The following is a 13005-nucleotide window of genomic DNA, read 5'->3' on the forward strand; positions in this document are numbered from 1 at the left end:
TGCCCATGCATGCCTGCAATTTCATTTCTCCACTGACGACAGGCTGCTCAATGGGTGTAGCTCCCTTTGCAAGAGGAGCTCCTCATTCATCCTCGAGATGAACGAAACTCGGCATGCAGACGCTTGTGTAATGGAAGCAAAGCGGTTGGTAATAGTAAAAGTAATAGTAATTTATTATTTGTACCCCGCCCATCTGGCTGGGTTTCCCCAGCCACTCTGGGCAGCTTCCAACAAAGATTAAAAATACATTAAAATGTCACACATTAAAAACTTCCCTAAACAGGGCTGCCTTCAGATGTCTTCTAAATGTCAGGTAGTTGTTTTTCTTTCTGATATCTGATGGGAGGGCGTTCCACAGGGCAGGCGCCACTACCGAGAAGGCCCTCTACCTGGTTCCCTGTAGCTTAGCTTCTCGCAGTGAGGGAACCGCCAGAAGGCCCTCGGCGCTGGATCTCAGTGTTTAGGCTGGATGATGGGGGTGGAGACGCTACTTCAGGTATACAGGACCGAGGCCATTTAGGGCTTTAAAGGTCAACACCAACACTTGGAATTGTACTCGGAAACATACTAGGAGCCAATGTAGGTCTTTCAGGACCGGTGTTATGCGGTCTCGGCAGCCTCTTCCAGTCACCAGCCTAACTGCCGCATTCTGGATTAGAATATAATAGCACAGTCATACCTCAGATCCCGAACACCTTGCGAGTCGAACGTTTTGGCTCCTGAACACTGCAAACCCGGAAGTGAGCGTTCCAGTTTGTGAACATTCTTGGGGACCCGAACGTCCGATGCGGGTTCCACAACTTCCGATTGGCTGCAGGAGCTTCCTGCAGCCAATAGGAAGCCGCCCTTTGGTTTCCAAATGTTTTAGAAGTCGAACAGACTTCCGGAACGAATTCCATTAGACTTCCGAGGTACGACTGTACACAATAAAATTAAATGCCAGCAAATAATAATTAAACAGAAGTTCACTCTTAAAAAATTACAATACATAATTTCTAAACTATACAGTGGTACCTCAGGTTAAGAACTTAATTCATTCCAGAGGTCTGTTCTTAACCTGAAACTGTTCTTAACCTGAGGTACCACTTTAGCTAATGGGGCCTCCCGCTGTCGCCACGCGATTTCTGTTCTCATCCTGAAACAAAGTTCTTAACCCGAGGTACTATTTCTGGGTTAGTGGAGTCTGTAACCTGAAGCGTCTGTAACCTGAAGCATCTGTAACCCGAGGTACCACTGTAATCAGTAAAAGTAGCCCCTCGCTCTCCACTTAGAAGGGTTAAGGAATGGCTGAATTGGGTGGGGGGAAAGCGAGCCACTCTGTCTGATATCATTTGACGCAAACAGTTGTTGTTTTTCCTGCTATGGCGAACGGTGCTTGTGTTTGAAACTATGTGCCTGTGAAGCCAAACTCAAATTGCTTAAACCCTCCTGCCGCCCCCCATGCAGAACGATATTTTCGAATGGGCCCGAGATCACCGAGTCCACCACAAGTACTCGGAGACGGATGCCGACCCCCACAATGCCCAGCGCGGCTTTTTTTTTGCCCACATTGGCTGGCTCTTTGTCCGGAAGCATCGAGATGTCATAGAGAAAGGAAGGAAGCTGGACTTCAGTGACCTGCTGGATGACCCTGTTGTCATGTTTCAAAGAAAGTGAGTGAAACGGGAGGACAGGGGGAAAGACTTTAGCATGAGGAGAAGGCAGAGGGTTGCATCCACGGCCAATCCTACTCAGAATACAGTCGTACCTTGGATCCTAAACGCCTTTGTACTCTGACATTTTGGCTCTCGAACTCCAAACCCAGAAGTGAATGTTCCTGTTTGTGAACATTCTTTGGAACCCAAATGTCTGACTGGGCTTCCGTGGCTTCTGATCGGCTGCAGGAGCTTCCTGCAGCCAATCAGAAGCTGCGCCTTGGTTTCTGAACATTTTGGAAGTCAAACGTACTTCCAGAATGGATTCCGTTCGACTTCCAAGGTACGACTGTACACACTTTGAAGTTAACAGACATTGCAAAATTTAGTTCATTCAGAAGAAGAATCTTTATTTGCATCAGCCACTAGCAGTAAAATAAAATAAAATGTACTGAAGATAGAGGTAAAAACTTAACTATATAAAATACAGTTGGGGGGTTTACATCAATAATCAAATAATAGATCTTATTCTAATTGCCCTGGCTAAAAACCTTGCAGTTTTTGCTGTCACCTGATCATCTTGATCTGCTAAAAGAAAGGACACAGTAGCAATGGTTGAGCAACCCGACATGGGGAATAATAGAGGGGTAATAACCTCAAATCTTTATAAAGAGTGCAAGCCAGAAGCACATGAGCCACTGACTCAATACTGCCATCTCCACAGGGACATAACTGTTTTCCCCAGTGGAATTTATTGAAATCGACCCTAAAGCACAGCCGAGGACAGTATATTCAATCTTGCGAAAGTGAAAGCGCACCTGTATTTTGGAATTGTTAAATTTTGCAAATAGGGTGCCAAAGTGTCAGAATGACCAGGTGAAAAAGAATCATACCATGGGCAAAATTTCCTTATTGCGGCCACATTATTCTGTCGCTCGATATATATAGGCACTGTCGAATTAAATTATTTGCTTTAATGAGGCCCAGTGTTAATAACTGTTTTGGTGATAAACCAGAAAAGTAAAGATTTTGGGTGACAATTTTAGTCCAAGCGCTCTCATGACAAATCTTGAGATACTAGGGGTAGTAGACCAGTAGATCAGTTTATTAATTTTAGCAGGTCTATGAGTAGGGCTGCCATACATCCAGAATTTCCTGAAAATAGTGTCCCAAAATGGCTCAACGGAATTTCACTTTTTGAAATACAGCAACCCTATCTGTGAGTGAAACTTAGTTAGCCACAATCCAGACACTGAAACTGTTCAACATTGTTTCCGGTTAAGTTTTACTCAGATTAACCCACTGAAATAATGTCTGTTGATTTCAGTGGCTCTGCGTCGAGTGGGCCTACCTATAGCATTGGCTACAACCCTTAGCATTTAACAGCCTTGACAAAACCAATACAACCACCTCTGCTTTGCTAAGGGCTTGTACAGTTGCACAGATTATTTTTGTCAGAAATGCAGATCTGCAAGGGCAAGGAATTATGTGACCTGAGCCTGCAAATGTGATTTGTGTGATGATTATGATGCACTGCTGACTTTACTGTGGATTTTACATGGAGCATTTGGCTGGCAAGCTGACAGCCCAACACTAACTTCAAGAGATGTCGCATGCCAGACCAGGATGCACAAATCTTTCAGGAGAAGGGTTGGAGGTCACCAGTAGAGCATCTGCTTTGCATACAGAAGGTCCCAGGGTTCGATTCCCAACATCTTCAGGTGGGTCTGGAAATCTCCCTTGTCCAAAACCCCTGAGAGCCACTGCAAGTCTCTGTAAACAGTAGTTCCCAAATCTGGGGATGGAGAGAGAAAAAAGCATTCTTCAGAACAGCAGTTTCCTCCAGTAAGGAAGACAATAACACAATAAAATTCATTTTTTTTTTATAAAGATTTTTATTGGAGTTTTACAGAAAAGAAAGATAAAAATTCACAGAATAAAAAACCCTAGATTACAAAAAAAAGAAAGAAACACCAAAAATACAAAAAGAAAGCACAACTAATTAAGAAAAATTAAATTTAAACATAAAAAAGTTAAAACCAATCCATTTTTCAAATAACCTCAATTTCATATGCTTATGTTCTTGACCTCCTCACGCCTCCCCCCTTTTGTATTCCCATTCAAATATTTAGTTCAGCAAATTCTTACCCTTTTTCAAATGTTAAACTTTATACCATAACATATACTATATCCATATTTTCAAGCATATCAATACCTATTTTTTTTGCATAATCTTATTAACTTTTATCACTAATTACCACTTATTGCCAATCCAAGCACAATTTTAGCATTCATTAATTTTATAATATTTCTGAAGATAGTCTTTGAATTTCTTCCAGTCTTCTTCCACCAACTCTTCTCCCAGGTCTCGGATTCTGCCAGTCATTTCCGCCAGTTCCATATACTCTATCAACTTCATCTGCCACTCTTCCAGGGTGGGTAGCTCTTGTGTCTTCCAATACTTTGCGATGAGAATTCTTGCCGCTGTTGTTGCGTACATAAAGAAATTTCTGTCTTTCTTTGGCACCAATTGGCCCACCATGCCCAAGAGAAAGGCCTCTGGCTTCTTAAGGAATGTATATTTAAATATTTTTTTCATTTCATTATATATCATCTCCCAGAAAGCCTTAATCTTTGGGCATGTCCACCAAAGGTGAAAGAATGTTCCTTCACTTTCTTTACACTTCCAACATTTATTGTCAGGCAAGTGGTAGATTTTTGCAAGCTTGACTGGTGTCATGTACCACCTGTATATCATTTTCATAATATTCTCTCTTAGGGCATTACATGCCGTAAATTTCATACCTGTGGTCCACAACCATTCCCAGTCAGCAAGCATGATGTTATGACCAACATCTTGTGCCCATTTAATCATAGCAGATTTAACTGTTTCATCCTGTGTATTCCATTTTAGCAGCAAGTTATACATTCTTGAGAGTGTTTTAGTTTTGGATTCTAACAACTCAGTTTCCAATTTAGATTTTTCCACCTGGAAGCCTATTTTTTTATCCAAGTTATAGACTTCTCTTATTTGAAAATAGTGCAGCCAATCTCGCACCTTATCTTTTAATTTCTCAAAACTCTGCAGTTTCAGTTTATCTCCTTCTTGTTCCAATATTTCCCAATATTTCGGCCATTTGGCCTCCATATTGGACTTTTTCAAAGCCTTTGCTTCCATTGGTGACAGCCACCTTGGGGTTTTATTCTCCAGTAAGTCTTTATATCTTAACCAGACATTAAACAATGCTTTCCTGACAATATGATTTTTAAATGCCTTATGAGCTTTAACCTTGTCGTACCACAAGTATGCATGCCACCCAAAAACATTGTTAAAACCTTCTAAGTCCAAAATGTCTGTGTTTTCAAGAAGCAGCCATTCTTTCAGCCAGCAAAATGCGGCCGATTCATAATAAAGTTTCAGGTCTGGCAGGGCAAAACCACCTCTTTCTTTAACATCAGTTAATATTTTAAATTTTATTCTGGGCTTCTTGCCCTGCCAGACAAATCTAGAAATATCTCTCTGCCACTTCTTGAAACAGTCCATCTTGTCCAAAATTTGCAAAGATTGAAACAGAAATAACATCCTTGGCAGTACATTCATCTTTATAGCCGCAATTCTACCCAACAAGGAAAGCTTCAAGTTTGACCATATCTCTAGATCTTTCTTCACTTCTAACCAACATTTCTCATAGTTATCTTTAAATAAGTTTAGGTTCTTAGCTGTCATATTAACCCCCAAATATTTAACTTTCTTTACTATTGTTAGGCCTGTCTCCTTCTGAAACCTATCTTTCTCAATCGGTGTTAAATTTTTCTCAAGAACTTTAGTTTTAGACTTATTCAACTTAAAACCAGCCATCTTCCCAAATTCTTGAATCACTTCCAAAACTCTTTTCGAACTAGATTCTGGCTCCTGTAATGTTAGAACTAAATCGTCTGCAAATGCTTTCAGTTTATATTGCTTAGCTCCGACCTGAATACCTTTTATCAAACGGTCCCTTCTAATCATATTCAATAATACCTCCAGGACAGTGATGAATAACAATGGGGAAATTGGGCAGCCTTGTCGTGTGCCTTTCTCTATCTTAAATCCCTCTGTCACCATATTATTCACAATTAATTTAGCCTTTTGTTCTGAGTAAATTGCACTTATACCATTTTCAAACCCTTGGCCCACCCCCATCCCCTGAAGATTTTTCTTCATAAAATTCCAAGAAATATTGTCAAAGGCTTTCTCCGCATCTATAAAAATTAAAACTGCTTTAGTGTTTATATTCACTTGCAGCTTCTCCAAAATGTTAATTATATTCCTCGTATTGTCCGACAAGTGTCTACCCGGGAGAAAGCCAGCTTGGTCCTTATGAATCTCTTCCAATAGTACTTTCTTTAATCTATTTGCCAAAATGTCCGCAAATATTTTGTAATCCACATTAAGAAGGGATATGGGGCGGTAGTTCTTAAGTTGCGTCTTTTCAGACTCAGTTTTTGGTATAAGTGTAATATATGCTTCCTGCCACGACTCCGGCGCCTTTTTCCCCTCTAATATCTCATTGCACACCTCCGTTAGTGGTCGAATTAACCAATCTTTCAAAACTCTGTAGTATTTGGAGGTTAAACCGTCTGGTCCTGGAGATTTGCCCAGCTGCATATTCCGAATGGCGCCCTCCACTTCCTGTTCTGTAATTTTGTCACTCAACATTGTCCTCTTTTCTTGAGAAATTTTTTGTAATCCATTTTTCCATAACACAATAAAATTCAAAACAGTAACCATTTTATACGGCAAACCACCCCATGATCGGCAAATGAAGGGCGGTACATAAATTTAATTGAGAAATGAAAATTTGTTGCACATTTATTCAAAATTCAGTTTTTGTTGTTGTTTAGTCGTTTAGACGTGTCCGACTCTTCGTGACCCCATGGACCAGAGCACGCCAGGCACTCCTGTCTTCCACTGCCTCCCGCAGTTTGGTCAAACTCATGCTGGTAGCTTCGAGAACACTGTCCAACCATCTCATCCTTTGTCGTCCCCTTCTCCTTATGCCCTCCATCCTTCCCAACATCAGGGTCTTTTCCAGGGAGTCTTCTCTTCTCATGAGGTGGCCAAAGTACTGGAGCCTCAGCTTCAGGATCTGTCCTTCCAGTGAGCACTCAGGGCTGATTTCCTTCAGAATGGATAGGTTTGATCTTCTTGCAGTCCATGGGACTCTCAAGAGTCTCCTCCAGCACCATAATTCAAAAGCATCAATTCTTCGGCGATCAGCCTTCTTTATGGTCCAACTCTCACTTCCATACATCACTACTGGGAAAACCATAGCTTTAACTATATGGACCTTAAAACTATCTAATTAATTCTGCAAAACTGATGAACTTGATCCATTGATACCAGCTTTTTGAAGTCTGATAGGCATTTACCCCTTGTTCTTTTAGCTCCTCCTGTAAGTAGTCCCCCCGCCCCCCAGGGGGCAGCATCACCCACTTTGGGAACCACCATGCTTGGCCCAAGAGTCTGACTCAGTATAAGGCATCTTCCTATGTTCCCATGAAAAGCACTAGGAGCAGGCTGGAGGAGGTTGCCCTAATATCTGCTCTGTTGTTGTTGTTTAGTCATTTGGTCATGTCCGACTCTTCGTGACCCCCTGGACCAGAGCACGCCAGGCACTCCTGTCTTCCACTGCCTCCCACAGTTTGGTCAAACTCATGCTGGTAGCTTCGAGGACACTGTCCAACCATCTCATCGTCTGTCGTCCCCTTCTCCTTGTGCCCTCCATCTTTCCCAACATCAGGGTCTTTTCCAGGGAGTCTTCTCTTCTCATGATGTGGCCAAAGTACTAGAGCCTCAGCTTCAGGATCTGTCCTTCCAGTGAAAGGACAGATCTAGAAAGGCTTAAAGAAATTCATTGGGGAGTTGGGCACTTGTGAGCCTTTCCGCTGCAGAATTACTTTTCCTTTTCTTTTTCTTTTTGGCAATGCACTCTAAGCATTTGCATTAATGAGGAAGGAATCTGCCCTCATTGACACTAATTCTGGCAAATGACAATTGCTCCGCATGATGTTACTCTGCACAAATCAGCAGAAATTCTGGGACTGCAACGAAGCCCATTCCAAATGGCTGCGTGCAGCAAACAGCATTATGGAGGGACACAAAGGTTCTGCGGTTTTTTGGGTTGCAGGGAGTGGGGTCAGTGGGGGGAACACATGGGAAGTGAAGTTTGATGCTGGACATCTCCTAATACAGCCTTTGCCGATCAACCTGCTGGCTGGCGCTGACGGGAGATGAGTGCATGCTGGCTGGCGCTGATGGGATTTGTAGTCCAAGACTTCTGGCAAAGCTTCTATATGGGTTGAGCCAGTGTTTAGTTGTCATGGACTGGTTGGACACAGAGGAATGGTGAGAGGAACCAGATGGGGAAACCACCAAGGGATTCAACAGCATTAGGCGCCATACAAAAACGTTTCTCTTTAACTAGTCATTTGGCTGGTTAACATTCTAGGTAAAGGTAAAGGGACCCCTGATCATTAGGTCCAGTCGTGGCTGACTCTGGGGTTGCGGCGCTCATCTCGCTTTATTGGCTGAGAAAGCTGGCGTACAGCTTCTGGGTCATGTGGCCAGCATGACTTAAGCCGCTTCTGGCAAACCAGAGCAGCGCACAGAAACGCCGTTTACCTTCCCACCGGAGCGGTACCTATTTATCTACTTGCACTTTGACATGCTTTTGAACTGCTAGGTTGGCAGGAGCGGGAACCGAGCAATGGGAGCTCACCCCGTCGCAGGGATTTGAGCTGCCGACCTTCTGATCGGCAAATCCTAGGCTCTGTGGTTTAACCCACAGCGCCACCCGCATCCCTGTTTAACATTCTATGTCATTTTAAATGTGTTTGTGGGTGTTCTAGGTTTGTTTTTGTTCATGTTTTTATGGTGTATTTTGCAATCTCAGTTTGTCTTTTTATGTTGTGAAGCACCCTGTGATCTTTGGATGAAGGCTGGTATACAGATTCAGTAAATAATAACGGTCATAATAACAGTCATCCCTGAAGCAAATGAATGGATGTGAACTGGGTATTAAAAGTGAGAAGGTCACGAATCCAACTGGGCAAACCACTGTAAACTCTTTAGAGAACTTGGCTGATGGGTAGAATATAAACATTTTCCTGCCCACTTCACCACTGGAATTTATAAACTTCAGTGGTTTTTATGCAGGAGGGTAGGAATTGACAGTAGGTGGTGCTTTGGGTTAAACCACAGAGCCTAGGACTTGCTGATCAGAATATCAGCGGTTCGAATCCCCGCAACAGGGTGAGCTCCTGTTGCTTGGTCTGTGCTCCTGCCAACCTAGCAGTTCGAAAGCATGTCAAAGTGCTAGTAGATAAATAGGTACCGCTCTGGCGGGAAGGTAAACGGCGTTTCCGTGTGCTGCTCTGGTTCGCCAGAAGCGGCTTAGTCATGCTGGCCACATGACCTGGAAGCTGTATGTCGGCTCCCTTGGCCAATAAAGCGAGATGAGCACCACAACCCCAGAGTCGGTCATGACTGGACCTAATGGTCAGGGGTCCCTTTACCTTTTTAGGATTCGAAAGGGCAATTGGAATCAGAAATTTCAGAATCTGGAAATTTGTTGCCATATAGAATCATAGAATTCTAGAGCTGGATGGGATCACAAGGATCATCTGGGCCAACCCCTTGCAATGCAGGAATAATAAAAATAAAATAATATTTGACAGCATTCCCCAGGATTTTCATGCAGGTTTCTCTTGAGACAAATAGTAAGTTTGTCTCCCATTCTTTGGCTTTACACTAAATATATACTGCAGTCTATGGTTTACTAATTTGTCTTCTGTTACCTTCTATTCTCACTTGTCTGACTTGGCCTTCAGCAGCGTAGACCTTTTCCCCTCGTGCGATGCCGCCATAGACCTGTCACTGCTTTCCTTTCTCCGCAGGCACTATAAGGCTTCGGTCGTGCTGATGTGTTTCGTCATTCCTACTATTGTGCCTTGGTACTTCTGGGGGGAGAGCTTGTGGAATTCGTACTTCCTTGCTTCAGTTCTGCGTTACACCATCTCTCTCAATGTTTCTTGGCTGGTCAATAGCGCTGCTCACATGTATGGCAATCGGCCGTACAACAAGAACATCAATCCTCGGCAGAACCCCTTTGTCACTATAGGAGCTATTGGTGAGTACCAAAAACAGTCTCCAGAGACATTTGGAACAGGGATGGGGAACCTGTAGCCCTCCAGATGTTGCAGAACTCCATCAGCCCCAGCAAACATTCCTAGTGGTCAGGGATGGTGGGAATTGTCCTCCAACAACATCTAGAAAGCCACAGGTTCCTCACCCCTGATTTGTAATGATGGCATTTGGTTTGTTTTCTTCCAAACTTCTCTAGAAGTTACTGTTAAGTTGATTAAGCAACTATATGAACACCTTACTTCATGTTGAACTTGTTTCCTTCTCCCAAGACAGTTTTTCGGGTAGTTTTGTTTGAGGGCCTTCAGAGATTCAGGTTCCAGACCTGACTGTTTTTGCAATGTTTCATGGCTTACTGGGAATTGCAAAGGATATGGGGAGCTCTGTCCCCGTTAGTACTGGCTCCACAACCATTTCAGGAGATGGATGAAATACAGCTGCCTTCAAAGGTTACCCTAATGGCTGGAGCATGGAGGCTGCAGAATGCCAGTTTGGTTAAGATGGTGCTTTACTGGCTGACTGGGTTACTGCAGTGCTAAACCATTGCACGATACCACTATTTAATGCTAGATTTAGACACTCAGCTATTAAACTAGCATTAGATGGTGGTATTGTGCAATGGTTTAGCACTGCAGTAATCCAGCCAGCCAGTAGAGCTCCATCTTAAGCAAACTGGCATTCTGCAGTCTCCACGCTTAGAGACAGTTGGATGGCACCTTGCGCACCTCCTTCTGGCAACTCCTGCAGCCAAACATATTGCTCTGCTTTCCTTTGGATCACATCTGTGAGTCTCGTCATCTGGGCATCCCAGGTCTTCCAGACACACTTCCCAGGCTTGCACCCCAGAGAGGCCACTTTGGTACCACTAACGCAGCAAAAACAACATATGAGGCAGCAGCTACGAGTTATTGTGATTCTCCAGCAGTTTGGCTTCACCCCCAGAAGCGGACTCCATTGTCCTTCGATACAGACGGATGCCAACAAATGCAGATGCACCCTGGTGCCCGTTATGCCCCTTAATTTACCGTATTTTTCGCTCTATAACACGCACCCGACCATAACACGCACATAGTTTTTAGAGGAGGAAAATCCGTAGGCATGCCACCCGTAGGCATTCCCTCCATAACACGCACAGACATTTCCCCTTACCTTTTAGGAGGAAAAAAGTGAGTGTTATGGTGCAAAAAATACGGTATTCTTGCAGTGCTACTGGACTAAATAGCACCAGCAGTCCTCCCAACGGTTCATTCAGCTGCACATTCTATTGGGCCAAATATGCCACCACCAGCCAACGAATGCCCTTGCTGGCGTTTATGTAGGCCAGGCCCTACATTAAGAGAATGAAGGGACATAAATCAGAAATGCAAAATGGCAGCATCCAGAAGCCACTGGGGATGCGACGCTGCCTTCGTGCACATTCTGTCTCGGATCTCAAGGTCACAGATGCAACGGGAAGGTCAGTGGAATTAACGGCTTGTGACCATGAAAGGCAACAAAGATCCGTGGCGCCTTGAAAGACGATTGCGGCATAAGCTTTCATTTCACTTGGACTGAAATAAAGACTCACAGTGTTGTAATGGTCTCTCTCCACCCCATAATAGAATAAAAAGCAAAGGAAGGAGGCAGGGGAGGGAAGCGAATGCGACTGCTGTTGCTGATCTTCCCGTCTTGGGAATGATTTATAAGGAGAATGGATCAATGAAGCTCCTCTGTTGCATGACCCAAGAGTGATTCAGGACAGAGCTAGTTTTGGGGTGAGGGTCTAGACCTGCTGACAGGCTGGGTCTCAACCGAAGAGCTGAAAAGTGAGGTGGGTCCAATTTGGATCTGGGGAAGAAGAAGAAGAAGAGTTTGGATTTGATATCCCGCTTTATCACTACCCGAAGGAGTCTCAAAGTAGCTCACAATCTCCTTTCCCTTCCTCCCCCACAACAAATACAGTGGTGCCCCGCAAGACGAATGCCTCGCGAAACAAAGAACGCGCAAGACGAAAGGGTTTTTCGGTTTTTGCGTCGCTTCGCTAGACGATTTTCCCTATGGGCTTGCTTCGCAAGACGAAACGTCTTGCGAGTTCTTGCGAGTTTGTTTCCTTTGTTCCTTTGTTTCCTTGTTTTCTTAAAGCCGCTAAGCCGCTAAGCCATTAATAGCCGCTAAGCCGCTAAGCCATTAATAGCTGCTAAGCCGCTAAGCCGTTAATAGCCGCTAAGCCGCTAATAGCCGTGCTTCGCAAGACGAAAAAACCGCAAGACGAAGAGACTCGCGGAACGGATTAATTTCGTCTTGCAAGGCACCACTGTACTCTGTGAGGTGAGTGGGGCTGAGAGACTTCAGAGAAGTGTGACTAGCCCAAGGTCACCCAGCAGCTGCATGTGGAGGAGTGGAGACGCGAACCCGGTTCACCAGATTACGAGTCCACTGCTCTTAACCACTATACCACACTGGCTGAAGGTGGATGTAGCATGCAGGAGGCAAGGAATGGTCGGGAGAAGAGTTAAGCCCTCTTTTCTTGCCCACCATTTCTTTACTTCAAATAAAGGTCCCCTTTGTCCATCCCACCCTCTTCCTGCTTTACAGGTGATCTAGGTCTCCACTCCTCCCAGTTTTGCCTCACTGGGCTGACCGCCTTTCTGGCAGCACCCATTTTTGCTACTGCCCCTGAGACAGCTCAAATTGTTTTGAAACACCAGGTACCGCTTCTAATAATAATTCTACCCTTGCTCTCAATTACTGATCACGTCTCATACTTCCCCCCTTTGTCTGAGTACATTCAGCCCTCTTGGCAGACACTGATAAAAACAGCAATTAGCTGTGTATTCATTTAAGCCGGATACGGTGCTATTATCTTCCTTTCCCTGCTATCCTCAGTCCATAAAAAGGCACCGCTCTTATAAGGTCAGTCCAGAATAAGGAATCACTCGCTTTCAATTTGATGGTGGATGAGGTTGGCCGGCCTGGCATTTGTCACCGAAAATTGGGTGGATGAGCTGGGTGGGCCGTGTGGTCTGACCTAGTTTTGTCCCTCAGGTACGGCATCAACACAGGCTGGAGTTGTCATGGGGCAGGTGAGACATAGGCAGAGGAAGAGGAATTTTGGAGACCACCTCCGCATCCTGACCTTTCCAGGGAGGAGGAAGAGGAAAACGGTATAGATTTACAACAGTGGTTTGTGGGCGGTCACAGCTCAGA

General features: G+C 44.2%; 2 protein-coding genes across 2 annotated transcripts in view; both read left to right on the top strand.

Annotated features, from left to right (window-relative positions):
• Positions 1 to 13005, top strand: part of SCD5 (stearoyl-CoA desaturase 5) — a 46230-nt gene that overhangs the window by 31164 nt on the left and 2061 nt on the right. Inside the window, exons 3-4 of the mRNA XM_053404282.1 lie at positions 1447 to 1652; positions 9573 to 9805. Coding sequence (XP_053260257.1) covers positions 1447 to 1652; positions 9573 to 9805 — 439 coding nt within the window. The remainder of the gene's footprint in view (positions 1 to 1446; positions 1653 to 9572; positions 9806 to 13005) is intronic.
• The window catches only part of TMEM150C (transmembrane protein 150C), a 73757-nt gene continuing 67287 nt past the window's right edge, over positions 6536 to 13005 (top strand). Inside the window, exon 1 of the mRNA XM_053404263.1 lies at positions 6536 to 6774. Within this exon, the coding sequence (XP_053260238.1) occupies positions 6551 to 6774 (224 nt within the window). The 5' untranslated portion in view covers positions 6536 to 6550. The remainder of the gene's footprint in view (positions 6775 to 13005) is intronic.

The sequence above is a fragment of the Podarcis raffonei genome, chromosome 9 (genome assembly GCF_027172205.1).
Source record: "Podarcis raffonei isolate rPodRaf1 chromosome 9, rPodRaf1.pri, whole genome shotgun sequence".
In the NCBI taxonomy this organism is placed as follows: domain Eukaryota; kingdom Metazoa; phylum Chordata; class Lepidosauria; order Squamata; family Lacertidae; genus Podarcis; species Podarcis raffonei.